The 26,726-nt window shown below is 36.8% G+C and overlaps 1 protein-coding gene across 8 annotated transcripts; it reads left to right on the forward strand.

The window, feature by feature from the left end:
• Positions 1–1,576: 1,576 nt before the first annotated feature.
• LOC140773643 (uncharacterized) lies at positions 1,577–10,215 on the forward strand. 8 transcript variants are annotated; one of them, XM_073116310.1, is made up of 6 exons: positions 1,577–1,737; positions 3,069–3,235; positions 4,612–4,883; positions 5,670–5,785; positions 5,867–5,972; positions 9,208–10,215. In XM_073116310.1, the coding sequence occupies exons 4-6, from the start codon at positions 5,724–5,726 to the stop codon at positions 9,673–9,675; spliced, it is 636 nt and encodes a 211-aa protein (XP_072972411.1). In that variant the 5' UTR covers positions 1,577–1,737; positions 3,069–3,235; positions 4,612–4,883; positions 5,670–5,723; the 3' UTR covers positions 9,676–10,215. The 8 variants fall into 8 exon arrangements, with proteins under 8 accessions (XP_072972411.1, XP_072972412.1, XP_072972410.1 ...); XM_073116311.1 differs by lacking the exon at positions 1,577–1,737 and adding an exon at positions 2,115–2,189; XM_073116309.1 differs by lacking the exon at positions 1,577–1,737 and adding an exon at positions 2,472–2,748.
• Positions 10,216–26,726: the final 16,511 nt, after the last annotated feature.

A 26,726-nucleotide genomic window follows, 5' to 3' on the forward strand; every position in this document is an offset into this window, starting at 1 on the left:
TACAGCTTCTCTAATTATATATTTTATATAATCATTAAAGTCCACATACTTTTCATTGATGTAATAATTTACTAGCTTTATGTGGAAAAAGATAAAAAAATATAAGAAAATATAATAAGCACTAAAGTTTGGCTTGATGAGAAAATATAATAATCATGCCGGCTCGAGCGCGGATCGTATTTGAAATGAGATCGAACTTAGAAAATTATTAATCTTTTTAAAAAATATTATTTTTTAAATCTAAGTAATCACAGTTACATATAAAATTAGATATTAAAAAGATAAGGTTAAATATATTTTGCTCATCTAGATTTATGCCTTAAATTACTATACTATCATGTACTTTAAAAAGCCCCAAATTAATCCATGTATTTACGACTACAACTAGAATGGTAGTTTTTCTATCTAAGTTAAGCGAGCATGCTCAGATAACATCTAAAATTAAATAACAGGTTGAATTTTCTTTATTTTAAATTTTTTTAATAAACTAAAAATACTATTTCCTTTTTATGTATGTGTCAAAGAATACTATTATATTTTGTTCTCTTACTTTTCCCCACATAGCCTCTTCTCAACCATTAATTGTAGATAGTCCCTTCCAAGGTTCTCATATTTAAAAAGCTCCGAACATATGGTAACATGGGGGAGAAAGTGTCAAAGTTGTGCTAGCTATATGATAATTATTATTAAACTTAAGTTTCTATAATGTCTACATCTAGGAAGAAGATAAATAAATAAAAATCAAATCAAAAGCCTTTTTTGTTTTATCTAACAGCACGACTAGTTAATTTGATCATTTGGAACCCGCTCGGTTAATTTAAATAAAAAAATTAATAGTTTCACTTTAATCGTCAGTACATAGATTATCTTTATATTTTTTTAAATATAGAGAATAAAATATATTTAATTTAAAAAGATAATTTAGTCTGCGTAGAAAAGTTACTTAAAGTGATAGATACTATCTAATGTGATTTTCAGTGACAAATATTTTACACGATGAAATATAAACTCCATGAAAGAAGGTATTTGCTTATTCATATGTGTATATATTTGCTAATATTTAACATTCATCTGTTATGAATATTCAAGCATTCTTTTAAAAAATTAAATCTAATGATAATTCCAATGAAATCTTAGGCTGAATTTGAAAATCCTTGTAGATACATCATCTCTTCTATTATGTTTTTATCAATTAATATTGTTTTATATAAACTAAAAAGTTTATTTAATTTTATACAATTTTGTCGAATAGAGTAACTTTGGAAGTAAAATATAATTTCTCCTTTTTTTAAGGAAAAAAAAAAGTGTGTTAATATGTTACAAACCTTTGAAAAATAATTGAGTGAACCCCCCCACTTAGGAAGGAAAAGACGATCCAATCTCAACCTCAGCTATGATCTTTAGTTTTCTTATGCATTTCTTCTGGTTCTTCGCTTGAGCCAGGACAAAAGTCCCAATAGATTCCGCCTCCTCATAACATCCCATGTTACTCGTGCACGAAATAAATGTGTCCATTCCTCGTAGTAAATTGGGATTTCCCCAGAAAAAGAAGAAGAGGGAGAGGGGAGGACAAAAGAGGTGGGGTCTTCCACAAACATGAACAGGGAGAGATGGGTACCATTAAACTAAGACCCCTGACCCATGCGATCCAGTTGTTTGATGTTGGGACCTCACCGAGACGAGGCCTTGGGGATCTGTGGACTTCTTTATGGTGCTCAAAATGCATCTCGAAGACAGGTATGTGAAATGTATGTCAGCTTCCGGAGGGAAGTGATGATAAGTGTTGGTAGTGAGTGGCCTAGTAGGCGCTGTTGCTTCTTCTGTTCCAACTTTTTTCTTTCTTTCCTTTTATTTCTTCTTCTTGTATTTGTATATTTTTTAGTGAATTATACTTTCTTCCCGTGAACTATATAAGTCATTATCTGTTATGTGATGGTGCAGATTGTTTAGTTTTAGTTAATTCAGAGCAGTTTGTGTAATAGATATTGGGTCCATATATTTAGAGGTGAAAGGATTGATTCCAACTCATATTTTTCTGAGGACGCTGGTGCAAAAGTTGACATTTGTGAAAAAAAGATCACTCGTTTCGCAGGAGGAGCTTGTTGGATGGCAGAGTAAGATAGATAATGCTGGAAGAATAAGAATTATTCCAAGTTGCAATTCGGTGTATTGTGGGGTGAAATCTGGAGGTGGGTCCTGAGTTTGGTGCGGTAAAAATTGATTATTCGTTGTCAACATCGCTTCTTTCTTCGAGGAACTAGTACTGCATTGTCCAAAGTCCAAACTTGAGGGAATGATTCCTTCTTTTGATGAGAAAGAAACCCAATCACGCAATACGGGAACCAATGATTCCTTATAGCAAGATATCTTAAAGGAATGATAGGAAGTGACATGTCAATTTTAGATGTTCCACCTTTGGTGTTATCCTTTCCTATTTAATGCAGTTACCATGTACTCCTTTTGATATACTCATCACAGGGGGAAAAAAAATCTCAACTCCTTTAACCCAAATTAGGACTTGCGTCAGGCTTAAAATGACAATTCTACGATATCCACTAACCTGATTGAACGAAAACAGTTGTCCAAAGAGCAGTTTACTTGGTTCTGATGTTAGGAACTCTGGAAAGGGGTGTGAGGACAGTTTTGGATTATGCATCAGTATCTTTAGATATATGGAAGGACATATGTAAGGACTGAACAAGAAGGTAGAAGGGGAAAGAGAAAGCATCAGCTCTCCATGGCATCTTGGTGTCTTCATATCCTCCAATAACTTTCTTTAATATTTTGTTTACATGGCTTACGTAAAGGAGTTAGATTCTCAATGTGTTTTTTAGAGTTTGATATTCTACTTTGATCCTTCCCTGTGGATAGAATATTATAACCATCTGATTCATCATAGGCTTTCCCCCTCCCTTTTACTTGCCTCCTCCCACCTCACAGCCTGTCAACTTGCATTATTTTGTCCTTCGTTTGTTCTTCTCATATCCATTTGATTAGCTATTTATGTGTGAAAAAGAAGCTTTCTAGTATCTGACTATTCTCTGAATCTATCATTTCCTGTTGGTCAGATTTCTCCAATGATTAGGTCCCCGCATCTGCACGATTGTTTGAAATAATTCATTGAAGCAGAAGAGTGGGTGCTAGCTTTGTTTTGCTACTCATAGCCATGACAGATGGAGGAAGAAGGCCCCGTCTGAAGAAAAGATCCGCTAAGCAATGGAGATGGAGCTTGTAGGTGAATAACCTTCTTTTCCTCTTGATCTGTCTTTACTTTGAATCATTTCTCTTGCCCCCCCTTCTGTTTCAGGCCTTATCTAAAACCTGATTACTTGGAAAGTTACAGTTTGTTGCTGCTGTTGTATCCATGTTAACATAGAGGAGTTGTGCTTCTGTGTCTGATTTCGACCATGAGAAAATCTTCTGAAAATTAAGATAAGCTGGACTAAATGTTTGATTCATGTGCTTATGCATTGACACTGTTTTATCAGTAGCATAACTCTAAATTACATTGTGATTTTCCATCAGAATTCTTGGAATCAACAAAAGCTATAACAGTGTATTAATCACGATTTGGACATCTATGAAATCGTTAGTTGCAGATCACATGTTCTCCTGTTGCTATTGTACCTAGATAGGAAAACTTTTATGGGGTTGGTAAGCATCAGAACCAAAAATGGTTTTCTATTATACATCTAAAGTTTGTCTGCAAAAGAGTAACCTAGATTGCCATAGCAATCAGTGACTCTAGGGTTTGTACATTAATGTTAGCTATCAGATCTATATTAACTATAGAGAAAGTATTATAATGGTTATCCCTTCTGATTCTTTACTTTAAAACTTCATTTTATAGAGTTCCTATGTAGATTTCGAAGTATAATTTAATTGGAAATATCCTACTAGAATATCTGATTGATCTTCCTAATCTTTTCATTTCCTATCACTTAAAAGAGAAATTGACACCTTTTATCTTTTAGTTTTTCTAATGTGTTAAGTTTGCAAGAAAATTTCTCTTCTAGTCATTTAAATTTCAAACTGTAGGCTAGAAAGAAAAACCATGGTAGAAAAATTAAAATAAAAAAAATATTATGGCATCTGGAGAGAGCTTGGTCAGTATCTTTTTCATTCCTTGAGCATTTCCTCTTTGAAATAAGATGACTCTGAAAAAAACTTGATGATAGATATGCTCATAGAAAATACTTTCAAACAAAATTTCTCTGTTGCCTTTCCATGTTAAAATAACAAGATGAATGGTTAAACAAAATTCTTCTACTACATCTTTTGGCACTTCCTTCCAAATACATGCAGAGGTAGTTCTTTTATTGAATCCTCTGTCAACTTCCTCACAGAACAAGCTAGTGCAAGTTTGACTGTTTCTGCAGATATGACTTTTGTGATTATGCAGTTATAACTGATCAGGAACCCTAATGGATCAATTACCTTGACCCCAAATAGTTGAAATTACTTATAAAGCCAATGTATAGAATGATTGTCATGCTGTGGCAACAGCATGACATTCACAAGAAATTTATTACATAACAGAAGCAGAATTGCTTTCGCGTTGTCAATTGATGGTCTCAGCTTTCTGACCATATTTTCTCTGATGCACCTCAGGATAAGTTATAAGCAATATCACCTCACTCAGCAAAATTAAGGACTCCACCAACACATTAGCGTAATAGTTTGAAGGTTGAGCTGCAGTACGTGGGGCTTCACCCAGATTCCAGGTGCCAATGTGTCAACTGAGCTAAATCTTGCAGTTGACCGAGGAAAAGGATATATAAGGAGAAATATTGTTCTTCATAACCAAGTCTGCTGAGACTATCATGCTTGCCTACCTTTGTCATCTAAAAGAAGATACATTTCCCATGGGCTCTTCATATCAGGTAGGCAGATTAAGCTAAATATCTTTAACTTAGTGTCCAAGCTCACTAATTCACCCTGTTTTGCAAATTTTTTGTGCTTATATATTCCAATGTAGTTCTACTTCTAATCATAGCTGATAGATTAACATCTGGAACAGATTGTTTTGTCTTAGCAAGAAATAATTTTATCGATGTACTTGAAAATATTGATTATAGTATCATTGATGTATCTCTGATGGTTATTTAGATGTGTATTAATGTAGAACCCACTACAAAAAATCTGGCTCTGACAGTTGAAGATTGATAATAGACAGTTGACCTGCATGCAACAAGTGGACAACAAAAGGTACTATGGGAGTAGTACTATACCATAAACCCTAGAACCCACTATGAAAATCTAGCTCTGACAGAGTCAAGGAGTTATAATAGAGCAATTGACTTACATAAGCAACAGCTGGGGAACAGGAAATACTATGGAAATACTGCTATACTATCCTTAACAGAACATGAATTTAATAAGTTATATGCACTATGCAACCACGAAGTAACTTCTTTGTAGATTCCAACTTTTTCTGGTTTCAAGTTAGCCTTCCAAATTGATTTTCTTGACATAAAACCAGATGGATCATTCTGTATTGTCTGACAGTCAATTTTTTTATAGTTCTCTTCTCTAGTGTTATGTTGCATACCTTCTTTACTTTCACAAGTGAGCAATTAAATATTCAATGTAAGGATTTCTACAAATTAAGTACTTTTACGCTTCTCCCTGCTTATCTGTATGCACAACATGTGTTTTGTACTTCTCAGCAGAAATTATGTAGAGATAAACAAAAAATGTAACGAGGAATCATACATGATGCTATGTCTTCCAGGATTGGAAGGAACAGTACATGGGCTACGCAAGTTTTTCACCTCCTTGAAGAGTAAACATTATATAACAAATATATGCTTAAAAGACTCCAAATTCTTGGGGCTACTCTACAACTATTTAATATTGTGTTCAGGTTTGTTCCTACCAGCTTGGGATCAATGGATAGGTTTCTCAAGCAATATGACAGAGAATCTGCCCGACATACTATTCTGAAGCATGAAGAGATCTTCAGACAACAGGTACGTTGCTCACATATCTATCATTGGTTTTTTTTTTTTTTCTTCTTCCCCATAATTGCCAAATTTCAAAAAGAGAACAGTTTCCTACAAAAAGTACTAATAAATTATGTCACAGAATTCAAATCTGATCCTTTACTTTCAATCTTCAAGTAGTTGAGATTCTAGCTCGATATATTTTCCGTTTTTTTCTTTTGAAAACTCTTGGCTTAAATGTAACCAATCAACCAACCTAAATGGATTGGATGTGTCTATCGGTCAGATTATGATCCTTGTCACTATATAATGGCTAAACAATGTATTATTATATTGGACATGGAAAAAGCATGTGAGCAGTTGAGCTGGGAGGCTATCCACCATAATACTCGCTCCTTCATGAGTTTCCTCCTGAGTAGTGCAGATAGGTTCATGCCTATGCATCCTCACCAAAGTTTTTGTTACTCATTCATGGCCAAACTATCCAATGGACCTCTTAAGAGAGGAATAAGATAAGGTGACCCCTTATCCCCTTATTTATTTATCCTTTTCGTTTAGGTCCTGTCTTATTTAATGAACCGTGGTGCATCATCTGTGCTGATTGGGGTTTCTTTCCTTTTATGATGGTCTCCCTGATCTAACCCATCTGTTGTAACTTTTTCTTCGAAGCCTCGCGCACCAATGCAAAACAGATCCACAAAATCTTTGACCAATATTGTTCCTTGACTAGTGAGAAAGTGGAAATTGAGAAATTTTGTGGGTATTTCCCACCTTGTTTAGATCATCATGTCAAAGATAGAATCTATAGGAAAGTGAGCATCTGTGGACAATTTTCCTTTCACCTACCTTGGTACCAACATATCCTGTATCATATTAAAGTTGATTCCCATAAAGATTGATCCATCACGTGGAGAGTAACTTGGCTAGGCAGAAGCGCGACAATCAATCTATGGATAGGAGGCCTACCCTTAATAATGCTACACTGCAATCCCCAGTTTTTGGCTAGCCTCATCTTGGATCCCTCAATAGGTCTCACATTTTCTATAGTTAGGTTATCAGCTTAGTTGGTAGATTGTAAAAGAATGTTTTACTTTTAATTTAGAGACACAAACAGGCACATGGTAGTTATCTATATACCCTCTTTCATGGTAAAGTCTACTTGTATTCTCATGTCTCTTGAGTTTGCCTTCAACAAATAAAAGCTATCATGATTTAATAGGTATTATCTAGGATAACTATATGCACAATGAATATCATATCAGAAGAAAATCTGGATAACATTCATCATGAAAATCTGCTATTCTAGTGTGTATACCACACACAATTTCAATCAAATATTTGACCAACCTGAATACAAAACGAATTTTGGATGAGGACATGATAACGATGAAGGACACAAGAAGTATAATTATTTTAAAGGATGAAAAGGAAGAGACTTTCGGTTGTTAGAAGTATGGGAATCTAATGTGGCTCGTAAGAGACCTAAAGAAATTTGAATTTTGATCATGGAAGTTTCTAAACTAACCAAACACTTATTAAGTTACTCAGATCTTTCTTTTGTAATTTCGTAATCTTCTAAAGAAAGAATCTGATATACAAATCAAACAAGATTGCTAATCAGATATGATCAATTAAAAGTCTACAGTAAAATTTCACTGTTCTGGCCAAGGTTTGAAAATTCGAGATTAGGATCAGAATCGGCTTTCCGGAAAACTGATATGTATCGGTTGTATCAGTACCCCAGATCGGATTGGACTTTTTTAATTACATAAAATTCTAAACATTATTTAAAAATGTAGAAAAATTCCTAAAAATTTAGAAAATATGACAAAATAATAATAATAATAATAATTACTCACGTATGAACGCTAAAAATTAAACAATAAAATAAAAGTACTAATTTACTCAAAAATTAAAATTTCGATGAATACCGAGCTGGCTCTCATAAATCTCTATAGTCACCATCATTATAATTACCATAAGTTTGTAAATAATGATGTCTAGGATTTGGTGTTCTAAAGAGTGATTGTATTATATAATTCATATTAAATGAATCTAATTTTTCTTTGAGAAAGATAATAATTAATATATGAATCTTATGTTTGAGGATACTAAGGATATTAAGGAGAATAATAATCAGCATATAGATCATGTGATAATTCCAAATAATAAATACTTGATGAACCATAATTCATCAGAGTTCGTTGGAGCCCATTGGAGCTAGATCTCTTCATAATGGATCTGGCCTGGTTTAATTAAAACCGACCAATCCTAGCCAATCCTAGCAAATTGACTTTGATCAGGCCTAGATCGGCTGATCCGACGAACCTTGGTTCTAGCATTTCGTAGTTTTGTTCTTAGATATATTTTGAAGTTCTAGACACTCTGAGGAGTCCTTACATTACTCTTGATTTAAAGGCTTGTTCTTAAAAACATGTATATCATAATGTCTTAGCAAAGTATTTCTGATCTGCCTTTTCATTATTTCTAATTTGACCGTGCAATTTTTGATAAATCCTCAAAATGCCTCAGAGTTTGCTCAAGGTGTATTTGATTACTGAAAGCTACAAGTGTCAAATAAAAAATAGTTACATTTTTCGCAGCCTATAATACCTATTTCTGCACAGCATAGCTAAAAGATTACTAATCTCTATAAATAACTCTAACCAATCTCCTTATTCAATGTTGTTGATGTTTGCATGAAATAGCTGTATAGATTTTGTTCTTTTTTCCGTTCATGTGTATTAGCGCATGTACACATTGTATGATTCTTAAATATTGTTAGATAATTAGTTTACTCAAAAGTTAGGTTGTTAAGTATCAGACCAATAATGTATGTCATATTATAAGATGCCCTCTCATGTGCTATACACCATATAAGAACAGATAATAGAAATATACATATACATATACATTAATACATATCATATCTTTAAGAAGCATAACTAGAACAATGGAACCATTTGATTGCCTATTTGTCCTTTCACACTTTCACTTGACTCCTCATGTCCCAATTATACCTAATAAAAATTACATCCAATGAAGCTTATCAAGTCCTATCTTTTAATTTCCATTTATGCTCAGTTTGACCTCCCAATAGGACCTCATATGAGTAAAATTAAATACATACTTGCTAGGTTGTCCACTGATATGCCTTTTTCTGTAAAATTCTATGCCAAGCCATTGTTTTCTTTCTACATCTTCCTAGATTTTGGGGTTCCTTGATTGCGCTCTGTTGCACCCACTGTGGGTTTGATATCAGGTGCATGAACTCCATCGGATATACAGAGTGCAGAAAATGCTGATGGCTGAATTCAGCAATAAGCACAGTATACTCCACTCTGTTTCAGATGTAACTCATAGACTGGCTACAAGTTCAAGGCCTGACTTTTGGACAAGTGCAGCTACCTCCGAAACCAGCCATGCGTCTCATATCAGTCCCCTAGTGATTTCTGAGTACCATAATTTGCATCTGTATAGTGCAAGCATCTGTTCTGAAGATCCATGGGTTGCCCGGAAGGGCTTTGATCATCAACATCATGCAGATGATGAGTTTACTTCCAGATTTGAAGACAACCAAGATCAGACCAGTGTCTCCAGAAACCACTTGAAAGAAAAGATGTGCAAGGAAGGGTCAGAGTTCTGTACTGATAATAAGAGTGAAATTGATTTGACGTTAAGCATTGGCTATGGTGAAGATAAGAATAAATCAAAGTGTTGGCTCCGATAGAGAAATGCAGAATGCAACTGGTGCATTCGACCAAGAAATTTCACAAAGTCCTCATCTATTGAAGCTTCTGAGTTAAAAGACGGCATGAACTTTGAGGATCTTTCAGGGGAATTATCTTGCCCAGCTTCCATTGCCAAAATGTGATGGATTAAGCTTTGTACCAACACTCTCAACCACCACTCTGCTTGCTTGAAGGATACTGTGTTCTTTGGTTACGGAGCCATGGTGGATCCTATTTACCTTTCTCACTCATTGAGAGGCAAATATCAGTGGTATCAAGTTCTTGAGATTGATTCTCGCTTGCTGAAGCTTAATGAATCAAACAAAAGATTAGATATTGTTTTAATTGGCATTAGTTAGATCACCTCATAATTTTGTTCAAGTTGTTAAAAGTGGTTCTCATTCACAATACTTATTAAAGAGGATAAATTATATGTAGTGGCAAACAGTTTCACAATCGGTTAGAACTTAGAAGATAAGGGTGATTCTGTAAATTAAGTCTCGAATAAATTGCTGTATCTTCCTTACTTTTCATGAAAATGGATGATTTATTTATAGAAAAAGAACATATGACGTTTTGCTTATTTCTTTCCTTAACTATAGAGCTCGTCGGCACTCCTCCTAATAACTTTGCTACTTGCTATCGATCTTGTCGTCGCTCACTGAGTGGCCATTGTTGCTTGCACCCCCATCGGGTGCTCTAGCATGAGAGAAATAGGTCAAGAGAGAGGGTTGTTGCTCGCACCACGTGCTCTAGCATAAAGAGGGAAAAAGGTCGAGAGAGAAAGGATCAGGGCAGTTTGGATTGGGTTGGGTTAGTTGATTAAAAACTTAATGAATTGTGCCGGTCGGTGGTCGGTACGATTCATTCTGTGGCACGGCCATCATTGCCTACAGTGTTGTGTTTTTTTTTTTTTATTTCAATTGCCCTGAAATCTTTCATCTGTGCACGTTCAATAGTATCTAAACCATTAGTAATAGGATTTACTTGAATTCCAAGGAAATAATGTATTTGTTCCGAGATCCTCCATATCTAATTCGAGGTGAAATGCATGCATGAATAAATTCATGAAGCAAGGTGTTACTGAAACCGTTAATTTTATATCAGCAACATAAAGTAGTAAAATTAGGGAATCATGATGCAATGACAAAAAGAGAGGGATCTCAAATACTACAAAAAAAATTCATAGGTTATTAAAAAAACTATCGAATTAATCGATCAAACCTGCAGGCTCTAGGAGTTTGTTTTAAATCTTAAAAAGCTATATTTATTTTGCAAACATGCTTTGGAAGAGAATCATAGAACCATGAAAAAGACGAATCTCCCATTTACGAACTAAGGCAAGGGGGAGGACTGTCCTAATAGTACCAGGTTTGATGGTATCCTTTTGCATTAAACATGCCTTCAATCGATTGAGGGACCCCTCAGCATTGAGTTTTGCTTGAAGACCCATTTACATTTAATAGGAACGGAGCTATTCCTAGTTATTTATTGACGCAGACAACGCCGTGCAATGACCGGAGGACAAGCAGAAGATGTAGCAAATAGCGCAAGGCTCTCAGGAATCAGTGTTCAAATAATCTTTACTGCGTTTGAATGACTGAACCTAAGAGCAAAATAGCCTTCGGAGGCATTTGAACGGGCCTACTTGGTATTCGGACGCCCAATAGCTAAATAGCCCACCCTTCCAGGCCATTTGAATGCTCGACGGATGCGAGTTAAGTTAATTTTCGTGTTTGATTAGTTTTTAGTTTGTTTTCTTTTCTTAAATGACTAGTTTTGCTTTTGCTGACTTGATAAGGAATATATTTTCTTCTTTTCTCTCTTTTCTCTCTAGATCAGCCAAAGTGACCTTTTTCACCTTTATTCTCACTGTGATATTGCTTGATAAGGCTCCGTTGGACAGGAACCTATCAACATTCTATAATATGCATGTCAGGTTGGCGAGGAACTAAGAGTCCAAGTGTTGTTTTGGTGGAGCGCCTCCCAAATCCTCATGCATTGCTTGAGTCCATCCTGCATCCATGTATCAAGGCTGCTCGTAGACTCTTATTAAAGATGAGCATATCTAGGATTTGGTTTTATATCCACTTGCTTTAGCTCGTGTCATTATGCACTGAATAGGACCCTGCCGAAGTATATGAGAGTGGAATAGTTGAATTATGAGATGGAAAAGCTTCTAAGTTGGGGTTAGTGGACCCAGAAGAGGAATGAGATGACTCTGGATCAATACCATGTAGTGAGATAGACTCAAGAGAAGTTGAGGGTGTTGGCATATCTGGAGGCATGTTTTATGCTGGGGTGGTGTCAAGAGAAACTTGTGGTGTATTATCAGTGTCGGGTATATCGAAAACTACAGGCGACATTGGAGACATGGTTGCATTATCCTGCATCGTAGAGGTGTTAAACATAGCTGAAATAAGAAGTGTGAGTGAGTCACCAGAAGAGCTGGCATCTTACCATTCTGTGAAAAGTAGAAGAAAACCCAATAGGTGATGAGTGAGAATGCAAGGTTGCAGGATTCTTGAAGGGAAAGTTTTCTTCATAAAAAACATGTCGTGAGATACATATAGGAGAGTTATTGGGCTAAACTTCAAAGATATGGATAATATTTTTCATCAAGGAAGTATAATCTGAATGCCTACAATAGAGCTTGAAAAATGGTGAGTACTCATTGCTTTGTGTGACTGAGGGTAAGCGATTGATTAGAAAAATTATAGTTGAGAATGCTACGACCCAAAAACGTTTAGGCATGCCACTATGAAATAACATAGTGAGACCTAATGCACAAATTGGTAGGATGACGATGCACTGGGGACACCATTTTGTTGTGGCATTTGAGTACAGGAAACTTGAATATCTTGATTCTGTAGAAATTTCTGAAAAGCATTGCTAGTAAACTCTTCACCACCATTAGATTAAAACACTTTAATTTTCTTTGAGAATTGACGGTCAATAAATTTAGCAAATGAATAGAAGGAAGTAAAATATATAGATTTACAGGTATATATAAACCACATATATCTACTAAAACCATTAACTAGAATAGCATAATTAGAGAATTTGTCAACGGAATTGATTGGTGCTAGACCTAGAGATTACAATGAAAATTTTAGAGTAAATCATAGTTTTTATTAGATGAATTAAGAAAAGGAAGGCCACTAAATTTCTCAAGTTGACATCTTTCACATATCGATGAGTTTTTCATTTTGCCAAGAACTTTAAAGTTTGAACAGCAATAGCTTGTGAGTAACCTAGCCTTTGGTGCCAAATATTGTGGCAGGCAAACTGAAATGGCACTAAAAGGTCAGCCTCTGGCGAGATTGAGATGGTGTAGAGGTTATCCCTCTTGTGCCCTTTCAGTGGTATTTGACTTGTGGCCTTGTCCTTTATAGTGAAACCAGCACCAAAAGATTCACAATTAATGCGATAATCTCTACTTATTGACCTACCGATAAAAGATTTTTTCAAGATTAGGGACTAATAAAACATTATCAAGTTTAATAATATTAGAATTATTGCATATTAGTGCTTCACCAATATGTATAATTGGCAATAAATTATCGTTATTTACTATTACATTATCAAAACCTTTATATAAATGTATATCATTTAGCATACCTGGGTTAGATGTCATGTGTGCAGTGCACCAGTGTAAGTCATCCACTCTTAATCAGCAATATTATAATTGAGTGTTAACACAGCTAGTGCTTAAGGCATATCATTGGGTTGATATGCATTGTTAAATCAATGCTAATATTTTGATGCTTCATATCCATGCTTTTCACATATTTGACATATGATATATGATTTCATTCTTTGTTTTGTGGTTGCTGTGATTTGAATTGTAGAAAGAGCAGCATGATTGTTTTGGTTTGTTGGATGAAATATCTTACCTTTTGAGAAAACATCATTGTGTTTGGAGCATTCTCCTTGTTGGTTAGGCTGATTAGAGCTCTTGAATTTTTGACCATAAGATGCAAAATATTTACTCGGCTCAATGCTATGAAGATTTGTACGAGTTTCATAGGAGGGCATTAGTGGTTTGAGCATGCTTATAGTAAATAGTTCATACTTGGTGGTAAGACTATTGAGGAGTGAGATAATCTTCATTTTATCATGCTCTATACTTCCAATTACAGCCAAGTTATCACACACACTTTTAAATTGTCTTAGATAATTACTAAGTAGAGTTGACGAATCCTTATGCATGTACCTAAGCTGTAGTTGAAGCTGAAATTCCTATTCCTGCAACACCTGCACACATTGAGAGCCATCCATACTTCGACAGATGTCTCTAAGGCAATTATCAAGCTTGGAGCCTCTTCTGTGAGGGTTCTAATAATCCATCCACGTAATAATTGATTTGATTTTCTCCATCTGACATATTTTAGGTTTGCCTCTTTGGGCTCATCATTAGATATATGCTTCAGGACAAGAGATATATGGAGAAAGCATGAGGTTTTCACTAGTGAGGCACCCCACAAGATTTTGGCTGTCAGCCAGACCAAGCACTTGCTCACGCCATAATGGATAATTGCCATGCTTTAACTGAAGAGTGACAAAATTTTCCATATAGAAAGAGGATAAAGAAATATAAGTAATGTTAGATCTTTCATATTTGTTTGATATATATATATATATAGCTTCTTGGAAAAGTGTAGGTTTTTAATGTTGATTGATTCTTGATGTACTTAATCTACTTTTCGAACCATTCTACTCCAAAGTGATCAAGTTTTTGACTTTTTTAAGTTTACCGCCAATTTTTTTTTAAGTGTCTAATTCACTTCAAACTAAAATGTGAGACAATGTGAGTTCGCCACATTAGCAAAACCTAGCAGCTATCTTTAAATATAAGTTGCTTTCCGATTCAATGACTTGTATAGAAATTTAAAAAAGTAAATTGCTAATGATTCTGTAGTATGATTTAGTGATTTTGTCAACATGATAAAACCCACATAGTTTCATACTTAAATTTTAAAGTGTAATAAACATGTAGAAAAAGTTTGGGAGTTCTAATTTGGTCTGGATGATTAGCTCCAGTATTATGACTTGCATTGTTAGGTAAGATGATTGATAGGGATGTGTTACAAACTAAATTTGAATTGATCCGAACGTATAAAAATTTAGGTGGAGGTAGCCTCGTGAGTTAGGATTTTAATAGCTTTGATTTCACCTAAATCGGATGTCAAGATGAAAAGTTAAAAATAAAATAGTGGAAATAAGTCAGAGAGGGTAGAACGGTAAATATCCGACGTTGTTGCGATCGTTGGAGGGTGGTGGACGGCTAAGGGTAGTGATGGATGGCCGTATTGTAGGGTGGCTGTTGGAGGTAGGAGGCGGCTAGGATTTGGAAGGTTGAAATATTTCTACGACTATGATATACTTCTAGAAAGATTAAGCGACCTAACAACTAAATAAAAGATAAAGACAAAAATAATAACTGGCTAAATTCAGATTTCTTCCAATGATAATTACCGACGTATATCCACACCTATTTATAGGAGTAAAATATCTAACAGATCGGATCTATATGTAGATTATCCGATTTATTTAAATTCAAAATAATAAGATAAAGCTAAGTAACTAAATTAACTCGGCTCGACTTGACTCAACTTAACCAATTTGGCCGGATTGTAACAATCTACAACATTTCGTCATTTCCGACAACATATCTTTAAGGTGACTAGTCTCTTATGTCCTTGTACTCATACAACTTGTCGTGCCAATTAGTGGATTTGGGTTCGTCTTCCTCGAGTCCGCCTAGGAACATGATGTGAGCTAGTTGTCGCTTGCATTTATGATCCGAGGCTAATCGGTCATTACAGTAAAAATACAAGTTTTTTTCTCAGCACTCTTCCAAGTCATTGGGTACAAAACGGCACGTGATTATCTGTCGATTAGGCTAAGCCGTTGGTGAAGGCTAAGTCAGGGTAGATGTCATCTTTAGTGGACCGTGGGCTTGCGCCGTCTTTCTTCTCTCGTCTTTACGAATCTAGTTCATCTGATCCAACTTAGACTCTATCAGAACAGCTAAGGAGAAGGTCTCGTTAGAAGTAGTGAGCTTCAAAGCCTTGACCTTAGCCTGAATGTCAGGCCTGAGCCCACTAATGAAGATACTCTTCAAGGCCGAATTAGACCAATTAGTGACTCGATTGCATATCCGCTCGAACTCCTCCTAGTAAGCTCAAACTATTGTTGACTAGGTCAACTTAGTCATCATGGCCTGAAAGTTTTCATACTAGGTCGGACCAAACCAAGCACAGATCGCATCTACAAAGTCCTGCCAAGACTCAAATAAGAGTGTAAATGAGCCGAGCCTGAGTGAGCCGGCTTAGGCACAGGCTCAGCTCGAAATTACTTTCGAGTCTCATAATTTTGCTGGCGAGGAGGAGGCTGACGGAGAGGAGGATGTGGCGCCATGGTGGTGGCTTGCCGATGGAGGCCGATGGAGAGGGAGGAGGTGGTGGCGCGTGGGGTGAGGCTATGAGTGATGATCGGGTGGATGAGGGTGAAGGTGAAGGTGAGGGTAGGGTGGGTGAGGATAAGGAAGGTGACGCGATGGGGAGGGTGACGTGATGGGTGATGGTGGGCGAGCATGATGGATGGGTTACGGGTGAGGGTGAGGATGGGTTAGTGACAAACACGTGACAATATTTCTTTATGCCACATATCCTTAGTTATAGCTAGTCAGGCTATTGAGCCTATCAAGCCGAGCCTGAGCGAGCTGGCTCCAGCTTTGGCTTGGCTCGATATTAATTTCGAGCCTATTACAGCGGCTCGGGCTTGGCTTAGCTCTGACCGAGTCGAGCCAGACTCGAGCTTCACTTGAGCCAAGCCCAAGCTGTTCGTCAAGCCCAACATCCCTAGACTCAAATGGTCGAGTCTGCTCAACCAATTGGTACAACCTAATTGCCATGCCCTCTAAGTGGAATGAGACTAGCTCGACCTTCTAGTGGTCAAGCGTGCCATGGTAGGTGAAAAACTGCTCCGCTAGATAGGTCCAGCCTAGCGAGTTTCCTCTAAATTTTTTTGAAAAATCAAGTTTGATGGTCCAAGCTTGGATCCCAAAATGTGGTTTGTCATCACGAGCGAAGTGACCTTGGGGCCGAGGCTGGTCTCATGGGTCATAGGCCCACGGGTTCAGCTCATGTCGCCTCTGCCCTACATGTAGGTTCAACTCAATCTGATGACATGGGCCCACTGGTTCATTTCACCATTCTTCTTTAGACTCATAGTCATGCTCGAGGTCTTGTTCATGGGTTCCAAATTAGTTCACACGAGTTGGTCGAACCAATTCGCGAAAATTTGGCCTTCCTCAAAAATCATGCGCTTCATCTCCTTCGTTCCAATAACCTAACCCTAACCCTAAGGTTGAATTTGGAATTCATCCAAGGGGCGCCACCACAGGGTGCATGGGGGGCGGTGGCAGCTAGGTTCGGTCGGGGGTTGCCGCTAGCTGGTCCTCGCGGCGGTGGAGGGCCGAACTCGAGGTCGGGCTTGAGATAGTGCAATGACGGCCATTAGTGTGTTTGGCAGGTCCATTGGCCCCTGACTGCTACGGAAGGGACTAGTAGCCCCACTACAGGGGAGCAGCTACAACGGTAAGCCACAGCAAAGCCACCCTGACATAAGGGTAGCTTCCCGTAGCTGTGGCTATCGGATTCGGCCACCTTACTATCTTTGGTGGCTGTGGTGGCCACTATTGGCCGGTAGTTGGTCCGGGGAAGTCAGCCGTGGGCGTGGGAGCGTCGAACCCGTAGCCACCATCTTCGAGTTTGCTACAGCGTGAACTACCGTCGTTGGCGATCTTCCAATCGATGCCGGTATGAACGATGACCTAGACTCAAGAGCGGGGGTCCTATGGGAGGGATCGGACGTGGCGATGGGGGCCGTGAGCGTCTGGCTAGCCGCTAGTGGGAAGCTAGGGTTTTCGGTCCTAACTTCCACAACTAGTGGGGAAGACAACTCGGGGGCGATCTCTATCGGCTGCTCCAGCGTCACCACGGCGGCTGTCGTGGAGGGACCTACACCGCTGGTGAAGAAGTCATAGTTGTCGTGGTTTGGGGCTTCTCTCGACCACCCTCACGGTATGAGTTTTCTAGCCACGATTGAGCAAATTTCGTCGTGGCCGATAGTGCTACGTCATAGGTTGGTGGAGGGCGACTAGTAAGGCCTTCGTCAAGGCCTAGATTGAGTCATTGAGGGCGGTTTGGATCTCCTTCGTGTTCTCCTTCGACTCGACCAAAAATGCTTTAAAAAAAGCTTTTGCCCATGTTGGTGGCTCGTCATCGATAGTTGCTGGGGTTGGATAGGCGCTAGATCAACTCCCACATGAATGGAGATGAGATCATAGTCCTCCATGGTCAATCCCTCCTTGTTGGCCTTGGAACGCGTGTTAACTATCTTTCAAGAAACGTCGGCTCTAATACCAATGTTACAAACCAGATCTGACTATTCGGACATAAGAAAATTTTGAAAATTTAGATGGAGGTAGCTTCGTGACCTAGGGTTCTAAAGGCTCTCGTTTCACCTAAATCGGAGGTTAGGATGAAAAGTTAAAAATAAAATAGCGGAGATAGGTCAAAGAGGGCAAACAGTAAATATCCGACATTGTGACGGCCGTCGGAGGGTGATGGACGGCCAAGGGTGGTCGTGGATGGCCGTATTATGGGGTGGCTGCTGGAGGTAGGAGGTGGTTAAGGTTTGAAAGGTTGGGATGTTTTTACGCCTTTGATCTACTCCTAGAAAGATAAAATGATCTAACGGTTAGATAAAAGATAAGGACGAAAATAATAACTGGCTAAATTTAGATTTCTTCTAATGATAATTATTAGCACATGTCCACCCCTATTTATAGGTATAAAATTTCTAGCAGATCGGATCCACATGTGAATTATCCGATTTATTTAAAATTCAAAATATTAAGATAAAACTAAGTAATCAACTTGACTCGACTTAACCAATATGGTCAGATTGTAAAAAAATGTGAGTATATTGTTTAATATCCATTACTTATGGGGAAGATGGCCACCTAAGAGAAAAATTAATAAAGAGACAGATTTACCGTTACAAAGTGAAAGAGTAATATGTACTATCATATTAGTAGATACTTCTAATTAATTTTAGAGATAATTCTGCATAAACCCTTTAAACTATATATCATTATTTTCACAATTTTCTAAATTTTTATATAACCCACATAAACTCCCCTAAACTAAGAAAAATATCTATGTATATCCTCTTGAACTAAGAGAAAAAAAGGATTGGGATGAAGATGAAGATCTTAAAGGGGGAAACAATATTACAATTGAACCTGAGCAATAGTTAGGAATATGAAGATGTTTTTACAATCCAGTCTTGTATTAATTGAATAGGGACCTCATATTTATAATTGACCATGTTACGAACCAGATCTGGATTGATCTAGATGTAAGAAAATTATGAAAATTATAAAAATTTAGATTCTGATAGGCTCAGAAGTTAGAGTTCTAATGGTTTTGGTTTCATATAAATTAAAAGTCGATATGAAAAGATATAAATAAAATAGTAGAGGAAGGTCAGAACGGGACAGATTGATAAATATCTAATGTTATGGCAGTTGTTGAAGGCTGACAGATAGCCAAGGGTGGTGATAGACAACCGTATAATAGGGTGGCTACTGGAGGAAAGCGATGGTTATGATTTAAATGTAAAATTATGATTCTATGTTAGATCTACTTCTAGGCAAATAAACGACTATGATTTATTTTAGTCTACTCAGATTATCTTACATTTACTCATAAGATAGTCTAAGGCTAAAACATAATTCTTAATTCTTCATTGTATGTTTGGATACTTGGATGAATAAACAAAGAAGCCCACCCAACCCTCTATACATAGAGATTGGGTATAATGAGTCATACTCGAATTTAGCCTTAAAAACTTATACAACTCGAGCTAAAACTTACCTTATAGGCTTACATGAATTAATTGAATTTGTCATAGTGGCTTACATGACTTGATTGAATTTATCTTAATAGCTTACATGACTTAATTAGACTTGTTTTAAAGACTTACATGACAAAACTAGACTTATCTTAAGGGCTTGCATAAGAGATAAACATAAATCAATGAAAAGATAAATAGACTCGATCCATTGAGCTTAATGTCCTCATGATTCGATTTGATCTGGTTCGTATAATCCACTACGCTTTCAACTACCTTGTCCTTAAGGTGTCTGGTAGTTTCTATACCTTTCGTCGCTCTCGAACTACATGTCCTCGATCTCCATGTGAGTCTTGTCTATCATATAGAGGATGGCCCACACGATGGGTTCTGCTCTAGGGCTCACTTGTTTGAGCAATAGTCTATCCTAATCATAGGTGGCTTGTGACAAATTCTAACCACTGGTGGTTCGAGCTAGGGTCTTAGTGCATGCAGTTTAGGCCATGGTTTGAATGCAATTGGTCTAAGAAAAATGCTTATAGTAGTAGCTTGGATCGAAAGTGCTTGGATCACCAAATGTGGACAGTTAGAGTTTTTTGCCCTAGCTTCCACTGTGGGCGGGGAAGACAATGTTGCAACCATTGCTGGGGCTTGCCCCGGTACTGCTACGATGGAGGGTTCGATCTGTAAAGATGGAGGGTGTCCACTACAACTGGAGGAGGGATAATTGCCACGGTTTGGATGGTTTTCACGATTTCACCATTATTAGTACTTGAAGGTGGAGGTGGCACCTATTCCACGGTGGTCGGTGGTTGGTGGCTGTTGCAACACAGGGTGGTGGTAACAAGCCTAGATAGCTATTATCAAGGCTTGGAGAGCCTTCCCGATCCTTTTGGAGCTCTTCCTGATGGATCCAACGACATCGTTAAAAAATTCCCACAGGCTTGGAGAGACTCCAGTAGCTCGTAGTCGACTGTTGGTGATGGTGGCAAGGGCGCCAGAGAAATTTTCACAAGAATGGAGATGAGTTCCTGGTCCTCTATGGTCAATCCCTCCTCGTTCGTCTTGGATTGTGTAAACTATCATTCGAGCAGCGTCGGCTTTGATATGAATGTTACAGACCAGATTTGAATCGAGTCAGAGGTAAAAAAATTATGAAAATTTAAGTAGTGGTAGCCTTAGAAGTTAGGGTTCTAATGTGTTTGATTTCACATAAATTGGAGGTCAAGATGAAAAGATATAAATAAAATAGTAGAGGAATGTCAAAACAAGACAGATTAATAAATATCCAATGTTGCGGAGGTTGTCAGAAGGTGGCGAACGACCAAAGGTGATTGTAGACATCTGTATAGTAGGGTAGCTACTGAAGGAAGATAGTGGCTATGAGTTGAATGTAGAATTAGGGCTCTATGTTAGATCTACTCCTAGGCAAATAAACGACTATGATTTATTTAGTTCTACTCATAAATTATCTTGCTCTTACTGATAAGATAGTCTAAGGCTAAAACATAATTCTTAATTCTTCATTGCATGTTTGGATACTTGGATGAATAAACAAAGAAGTCCAACCCCCCATATATAGAGATCGGATATAATAAGTCATACTCGAATTTAACCCTAAAAACTTATACGATTTGAACTAAAACTTACCTTAGAAACTTATATGACTTAATTGAACTTATCATAGTGACTTACATGATTTGATTAAACTTGTCTTAGTGTCTTACATAACTTAAGTAAACTTATCTTAAGGACTTACATGACATAAGCTTTAGAGATAAATATATATAAATCAATTATAAAATAAATAGAGTCAATTCATTGAGCCTAATATTTTCATGATTCAATTCAATTTGACCCGGTTCGTATCAAACAATGCGTATAGGGGTGAAGACAGGTCGGATTAACTCCGACCCAACCCGCTATCCGACCCGACTCGGATCGGATTCGGATAAAAAATTTCTATCCGATTCGGATTCGGATTCGGATTCGGATAAGGATAGAATTTTTGAAAAAAAATCGGATACGGGTCGGATATATTTTTCGGATTCGAATACGGATATCGGATATCCGTTTACCTGCATATTTTTTAAAATGATTTACAGTTTTTAGTTTGCTTATTTAAATAGTAAATATTAATATTATTACTAATAATACGTTATATATTATTTTTAGAGATTAATTTCTCTAATTTTATATATTTGACATACAAAAAAATTATTTGTTGTAAAACTCTTAATAATTTTGAAAAATCCCCTAGACACACGTATGTATCTAAATACTAGGCAATGATATCGCTCATTCGCTTAAGTAAAAGTCCGAAGAAATATTAAGAATGAAAGCAAAGATGAACGCCAAGATTTTAACGTGGAAAAACCCAAAACAGAAAAAAAAGGCCACGGATCCAAACTCGGATCAAAATCAATCACTATGATAGTAGTAGTTACAAGATTGACTCACAAAACAACCCGTCGATCCAAACGACTTTGTTCCTCTCAGTCTTGATCACTAGAACCCACGATTCACTGCTTCTCGTGATTGAAGTTTAATCTCAGTAGCCCTCAAAATTGATCTTTCGTCTAGATAGCCCTTAAGACGAAAGATTAAATTCTTGTAAATGAGTAGAACCTTGTTCGTTGAAGAACCGATGTAGCCTCAAGAAGTCTCTTTCAATAATGCTTCTTCAACTACCCTAGAGATAGGGCATCACAATCCTTATAAATGATCTTCAAGATAGAGCCAAATCTAAGTCTTATCTGTACTCACGAAAATCCAATAAATTGCAAACTTCATAGGTGCGTTTGAACGCGGCCTGAGTTCGTTCGAACGGCCTGACTTAATCTCAGGTGCGTTCGAACGGGCCCAACTACGTTCGAACGCGACAACTTGAATCCTTCAGGTTGCGTTCGAACGCGTTTGTGAACGCTGCTCTCGGTCTGTGTAAACGCAGTACCCGCGTTCGAACGCGTTTGTGAATGCACCGCGTTCGAACGCGTTTGTGAACGCGGTGTGAACTCAACAGCTTTTCTCCACTAATCTTGCAATTCTTCAAACCAGAGATATTCTAGACTTGTGTAAAGCTTATATACATGAAAAAATATACTTAAAATATTTTGTACACAATTGCCAACAAATAAAAACCTAACAATCTCCCCCTTTGGCAATTTGTGACAAAACACCTAACATCGCATGAAGAAGGAATGCACGATCCAGACTAATACTAGAATCTCGAGTCTTAGGGGTGACATTGTACAGACAAAAAAGGTGAAGCATGCGAGCCACGGATGTCAGCTTCGCATACGGCATCATGTTTCCCTTTCAACGTTCCCCTTTGATCAGTACAGTACCAGCATATTGATTGACATCAGGAAGTGGAGCAGACGTTGGATACTGGAACCCACCATCAGGAAGACGAAGTTCAGCGCGAATAACATCTGAGTCCAAGTATACAGACACACCACGAACAGTAGAACGTATACAGTGATCTAAAACCGTGGCATTACTATAAAATTCCCAAACAACTTCCACATAAGCAGTCCCGCTCATCCGACACACAGATAACCATCCACGCTCAGTAAAGATCTGTTCAATCCCCAATTCAGAAAAATCTGAAATAACCACAGGTCTTTTATAGATAACAGGACGAGTGTCAAAATTGTGTTTGTAGCGTCCGGTAGCCGTTGATGAAGAAAATTTTGGAGCCAAAGACGGTGACGAATGCGGCCTTGGTTTCTTGGTCCCTGTCACTTTTTTAGGCATTTTTGAGAAAGAAACAAGTTGCAAAATTCAATACAAGCCCAAAGCAACCAAAAAAAAAAAGCAAGAATTTCAAAAAAATTTAGAAACCATGAAGGCCCTAAATGAAACCCATCTTTCTCTTGAAAACTCAAAGATATCACGTTCAATCTCACAAGAAACATCAAGGTGTTAACATTATCAAAACGTGAAAACGCACAAAATCAATCAAGATCAATAGACTTTGGAAATGCACTTCTAGAAATTCAAAATATATTCAAGACATAAAATATGACAATCAAATGAAATAAGTCATATACAGATCAATCAAGTCATCAAAAGTATATTATAATCAATTCTAATGCATCACTCAAATTTAAATTAATCTTGATTGATCATAACGATACGCATATGCAAGATGAGCATAGATAACATGAACTAATCTTCTTAAACAACTTTCCTATATAAACAATGAAGCAACACAGTAGTCAAACCGACTTAGTATTAAAATTTTGCACTTTTCGACTTATTCTCCATAATATAACAGGAATTTTTCCTATATTTTTTTTAAAAAAATAGGTGCAATGATGGCTTTCACACATGAGTAGATAGCCCTTTTCTTGTAGTACAAATCAAACAAAGTGCAAGAAGAAATTCACATCTATTATTTTTTTGAATTTGCAAATAATGTACTGAGTCAAACTGGACTCTAAACAAGACGGTTTTCACACTAACTCATTGTAGCCATTTTCATTGATCTTTTATGAACAAATTTTTGATGACTAAGCATGAGGTCAAACTATGCAAATCAAGGTTAATATGAGCTATTTAAAAAAATAATTCATGATATCATGCTCACTCAAGAATACACATACGTTATGAGTGCATTAAGTTTAGTTTCATTATAATAGAAGTCGAAGAAGTGACAAAATCAAAATTGATACAATATATTACAAGATGACAAAATTGACTATAATAACTCATAATCAAGAGAAAAATCATATTTTTATGTCAAGAGTATATTATTGAACCTAGGAGTACATCAATTTTTTTTTTATGACAAAAACTCTCGGCAAATTTGAAACTTAAAACCAAGGAAAATTTCAGAGTAAAAGAAAACCTAAAAAAACGAAACGAAAGAAACTCACAAACTAAAAAGAACACAAATCCCAATAAAATCAGTCTAAAGCACAAATCCCTAAAGAAGTACGAAGATACTCAAATCTCTGTAAATCCAAAGGTTTTGTAAATAAATCACCCAACTGTTTCTCTGTCTCAACATGTTCTAGTGCTATTGTTTTGTCTTCAACTAACTCGCGTATAAAATGATGTCGGATATCAATATGTTTTGTACGCGAGTGTTGAACATGATTTTTCGATATATTAATAGCACTCATGTTGTCACAATAAAGCACCATAGTATCTTTTTCAATGCCATAATCCTTGACCATCTATTTCATCTATAGTAACTGAGAACAACAACTCCCTGCTGCAATGTACTCGACCTCCGCAGTAAATAAATATATCGAGTTTTGTTTCTTACTGTACTAAGCAACCAGATTGTTTCCAACATAAAAACATCCACCTGAAGTACCTTTTCTATCATCACATGAACCTGCCCAATCAGAATCCGTGTATCCTGATATGATAGCACCCAAATCATAAGTAAACCAGATACCTAAATCAACTGTGCCACTAATATATTTTATAATACGTTTCACAGCAAACAAATGTGTCTCCTTAGGTTCAGACTGAAACTTAGCACACACATCGACACTAAATGCAATGTCAGGTCTACTAGTAGTTAAGTACAAAAGACTATCAATCATGCTCCTATATAGTGTCTAATCAACAATTTTTCTGAAGTGTCTTTTTCTAGTTTGGTAGTTATACTCATAGGAGTTCTAGCATGTTTTGCATTGTTACATTTCAGATTATATGAAGTTCTAACAACATAGCAATTATCAGATGTTCTAGATCTAAAACATATAACATTACCATCATGATCTAGAATAGTACAATCATTTTTGGAGAATTTTACCTCATAACCTTCATCACAAAATTGACTGATGCTTAGTAGATTTGTTTTCAAGCCCTTAACATAAAAAACATTTTCAAGAATACGAATCCCTAGAGTACTTACCTTTCCTTTACCTATTACCTTGGATGAGTTACCATCTCCAAATGTCACAACTCCCCCTTCATGTTCTTCGAGATTAGAAAATAAGGATTTGCCGCCTGACATATGTCTTGAACAGCCACTGTCTAAATACCACAAATCAGAATTTAAAGCTTTCAAGGTAGTATGTACAATATAACATTTCAAGTCACTTTTCTTGATCCATATGGCATTTGTTTTCATCCCATAAATGAAAGCACTTCTAGGTTTTTGCAAAAATTTGCAATGGGGTCGAATATGCCCTAGAATGCAGCAATGATAGCATATCGGAACAAACCCTTTTCTACTCACCTTTCGTCGAGGAGTGTGACTAGAGTTTACCTTTGGTACCGTTGAAGATTCACTAGTTTGTAGATTCAACTTCAGTTTAGAAAGATTCATCCAGGATTGCTTTGAAAATGCGATTGATGGCTTCAGGTATTCTTCCTTTTGTATACCTGCAGAAACAAAAACAGTTTTATTATTATTTGAATTACCAGTATATCCAACACCATACCTGTCTTTTCCAGAGATTTGAGCTTTTAGAATTTCATCCAGTTTGTTCTTCCCTTTTAGAAATGTAACTTCCTTATGCAATCGCTCTAGTTCAATTTCATCAGTCTTCATTTTATTTTTCGCATTGTCAAGTTGTTCAGAAAGGTCTTTGACACGTTCAAGCTCCAATTTGTACTTCTCCTCAAATTGAATTCTTTCTGGTTCCATTACCTTGAGTCGTTGAAGTAGTCTAAGATTGCTTTTCTTGAGTTTAAACGACTCCAGGTACAAGTCATTATATGCCTTTTGAATTTCAGATTCATCTTCCTTAGCTGGTAGCATATCAAAATCATCTGTACTATCAGTATCAATAACAGAGTAAGTATTAAGTAGAGAAGAGGCAAAGGCTACAAAGTTTTCTTCGTTCTTTTCAGAATCATTATTAGATTCATCTGAGTCATCCCAAGTAACTTTCATAGTTTTGCCCTTCCTCTTAAGATGATTAGGGCATTCCTGTGTGATGTGTCCAAAACCAGAACATTCAAAACATTGAACTTTATTCTCAGAATTCTTATTTTTCTGTTTGACATTGTTGTTGCTCACACCTGTATTCGAACTCACAGAATTCTTCTTTTTCACAAAAGCTTTGCTTTTTTCAAATTTTTCAGCATTCAACTTGTTTGGCTTCTGAAAGAATTTATTGAACTTTTTGACAAACATAGCCAACATCTCAAC

Source organism: Typha angustifolia, chromosome 13 (genome assembly GCF_048772165.1).
Source record: "Typha angustifolia cultivar Huaian chromosome 13, ASM4877216v1, whole genome shotgun sequence".
In the NCBI taxonomy this organism is placed as follows: domain Eukaryota; kingdom Viridiplantae; phylum Streptophyta; class Magnoliopsida; order Poales; family Typhaceae; genus Typha; species Typha angustifolia.

What these genes read in the sequence shown, in the direction of transcription:
- LOC140773643 (XM_073116310.1), top strand. Translation starts at nt 5,724, where the DNA reads ATGTCTTCCAGGATTGGAAGGAACAGTACATGGGCTACGCAAGTTTTT. An exon ending in GTTTTTCACCTCCTTGAAGA is followed by an intron (nt 5,786 to 5,866) that starts GTAAACATTATA and finishes TATTGTGTTCAG; the next exon opens with GTTTGTTCCTACCAGCTTGG. An exon ending in AAGAGATCTTCAGACAACAG is followed by an intron (nt 5,973 to 9,207) that starts GTACGTTGCTCA and finishes GTTTGATATCAG; the next exon opens with GTGCATGAACTCCATCGGAT.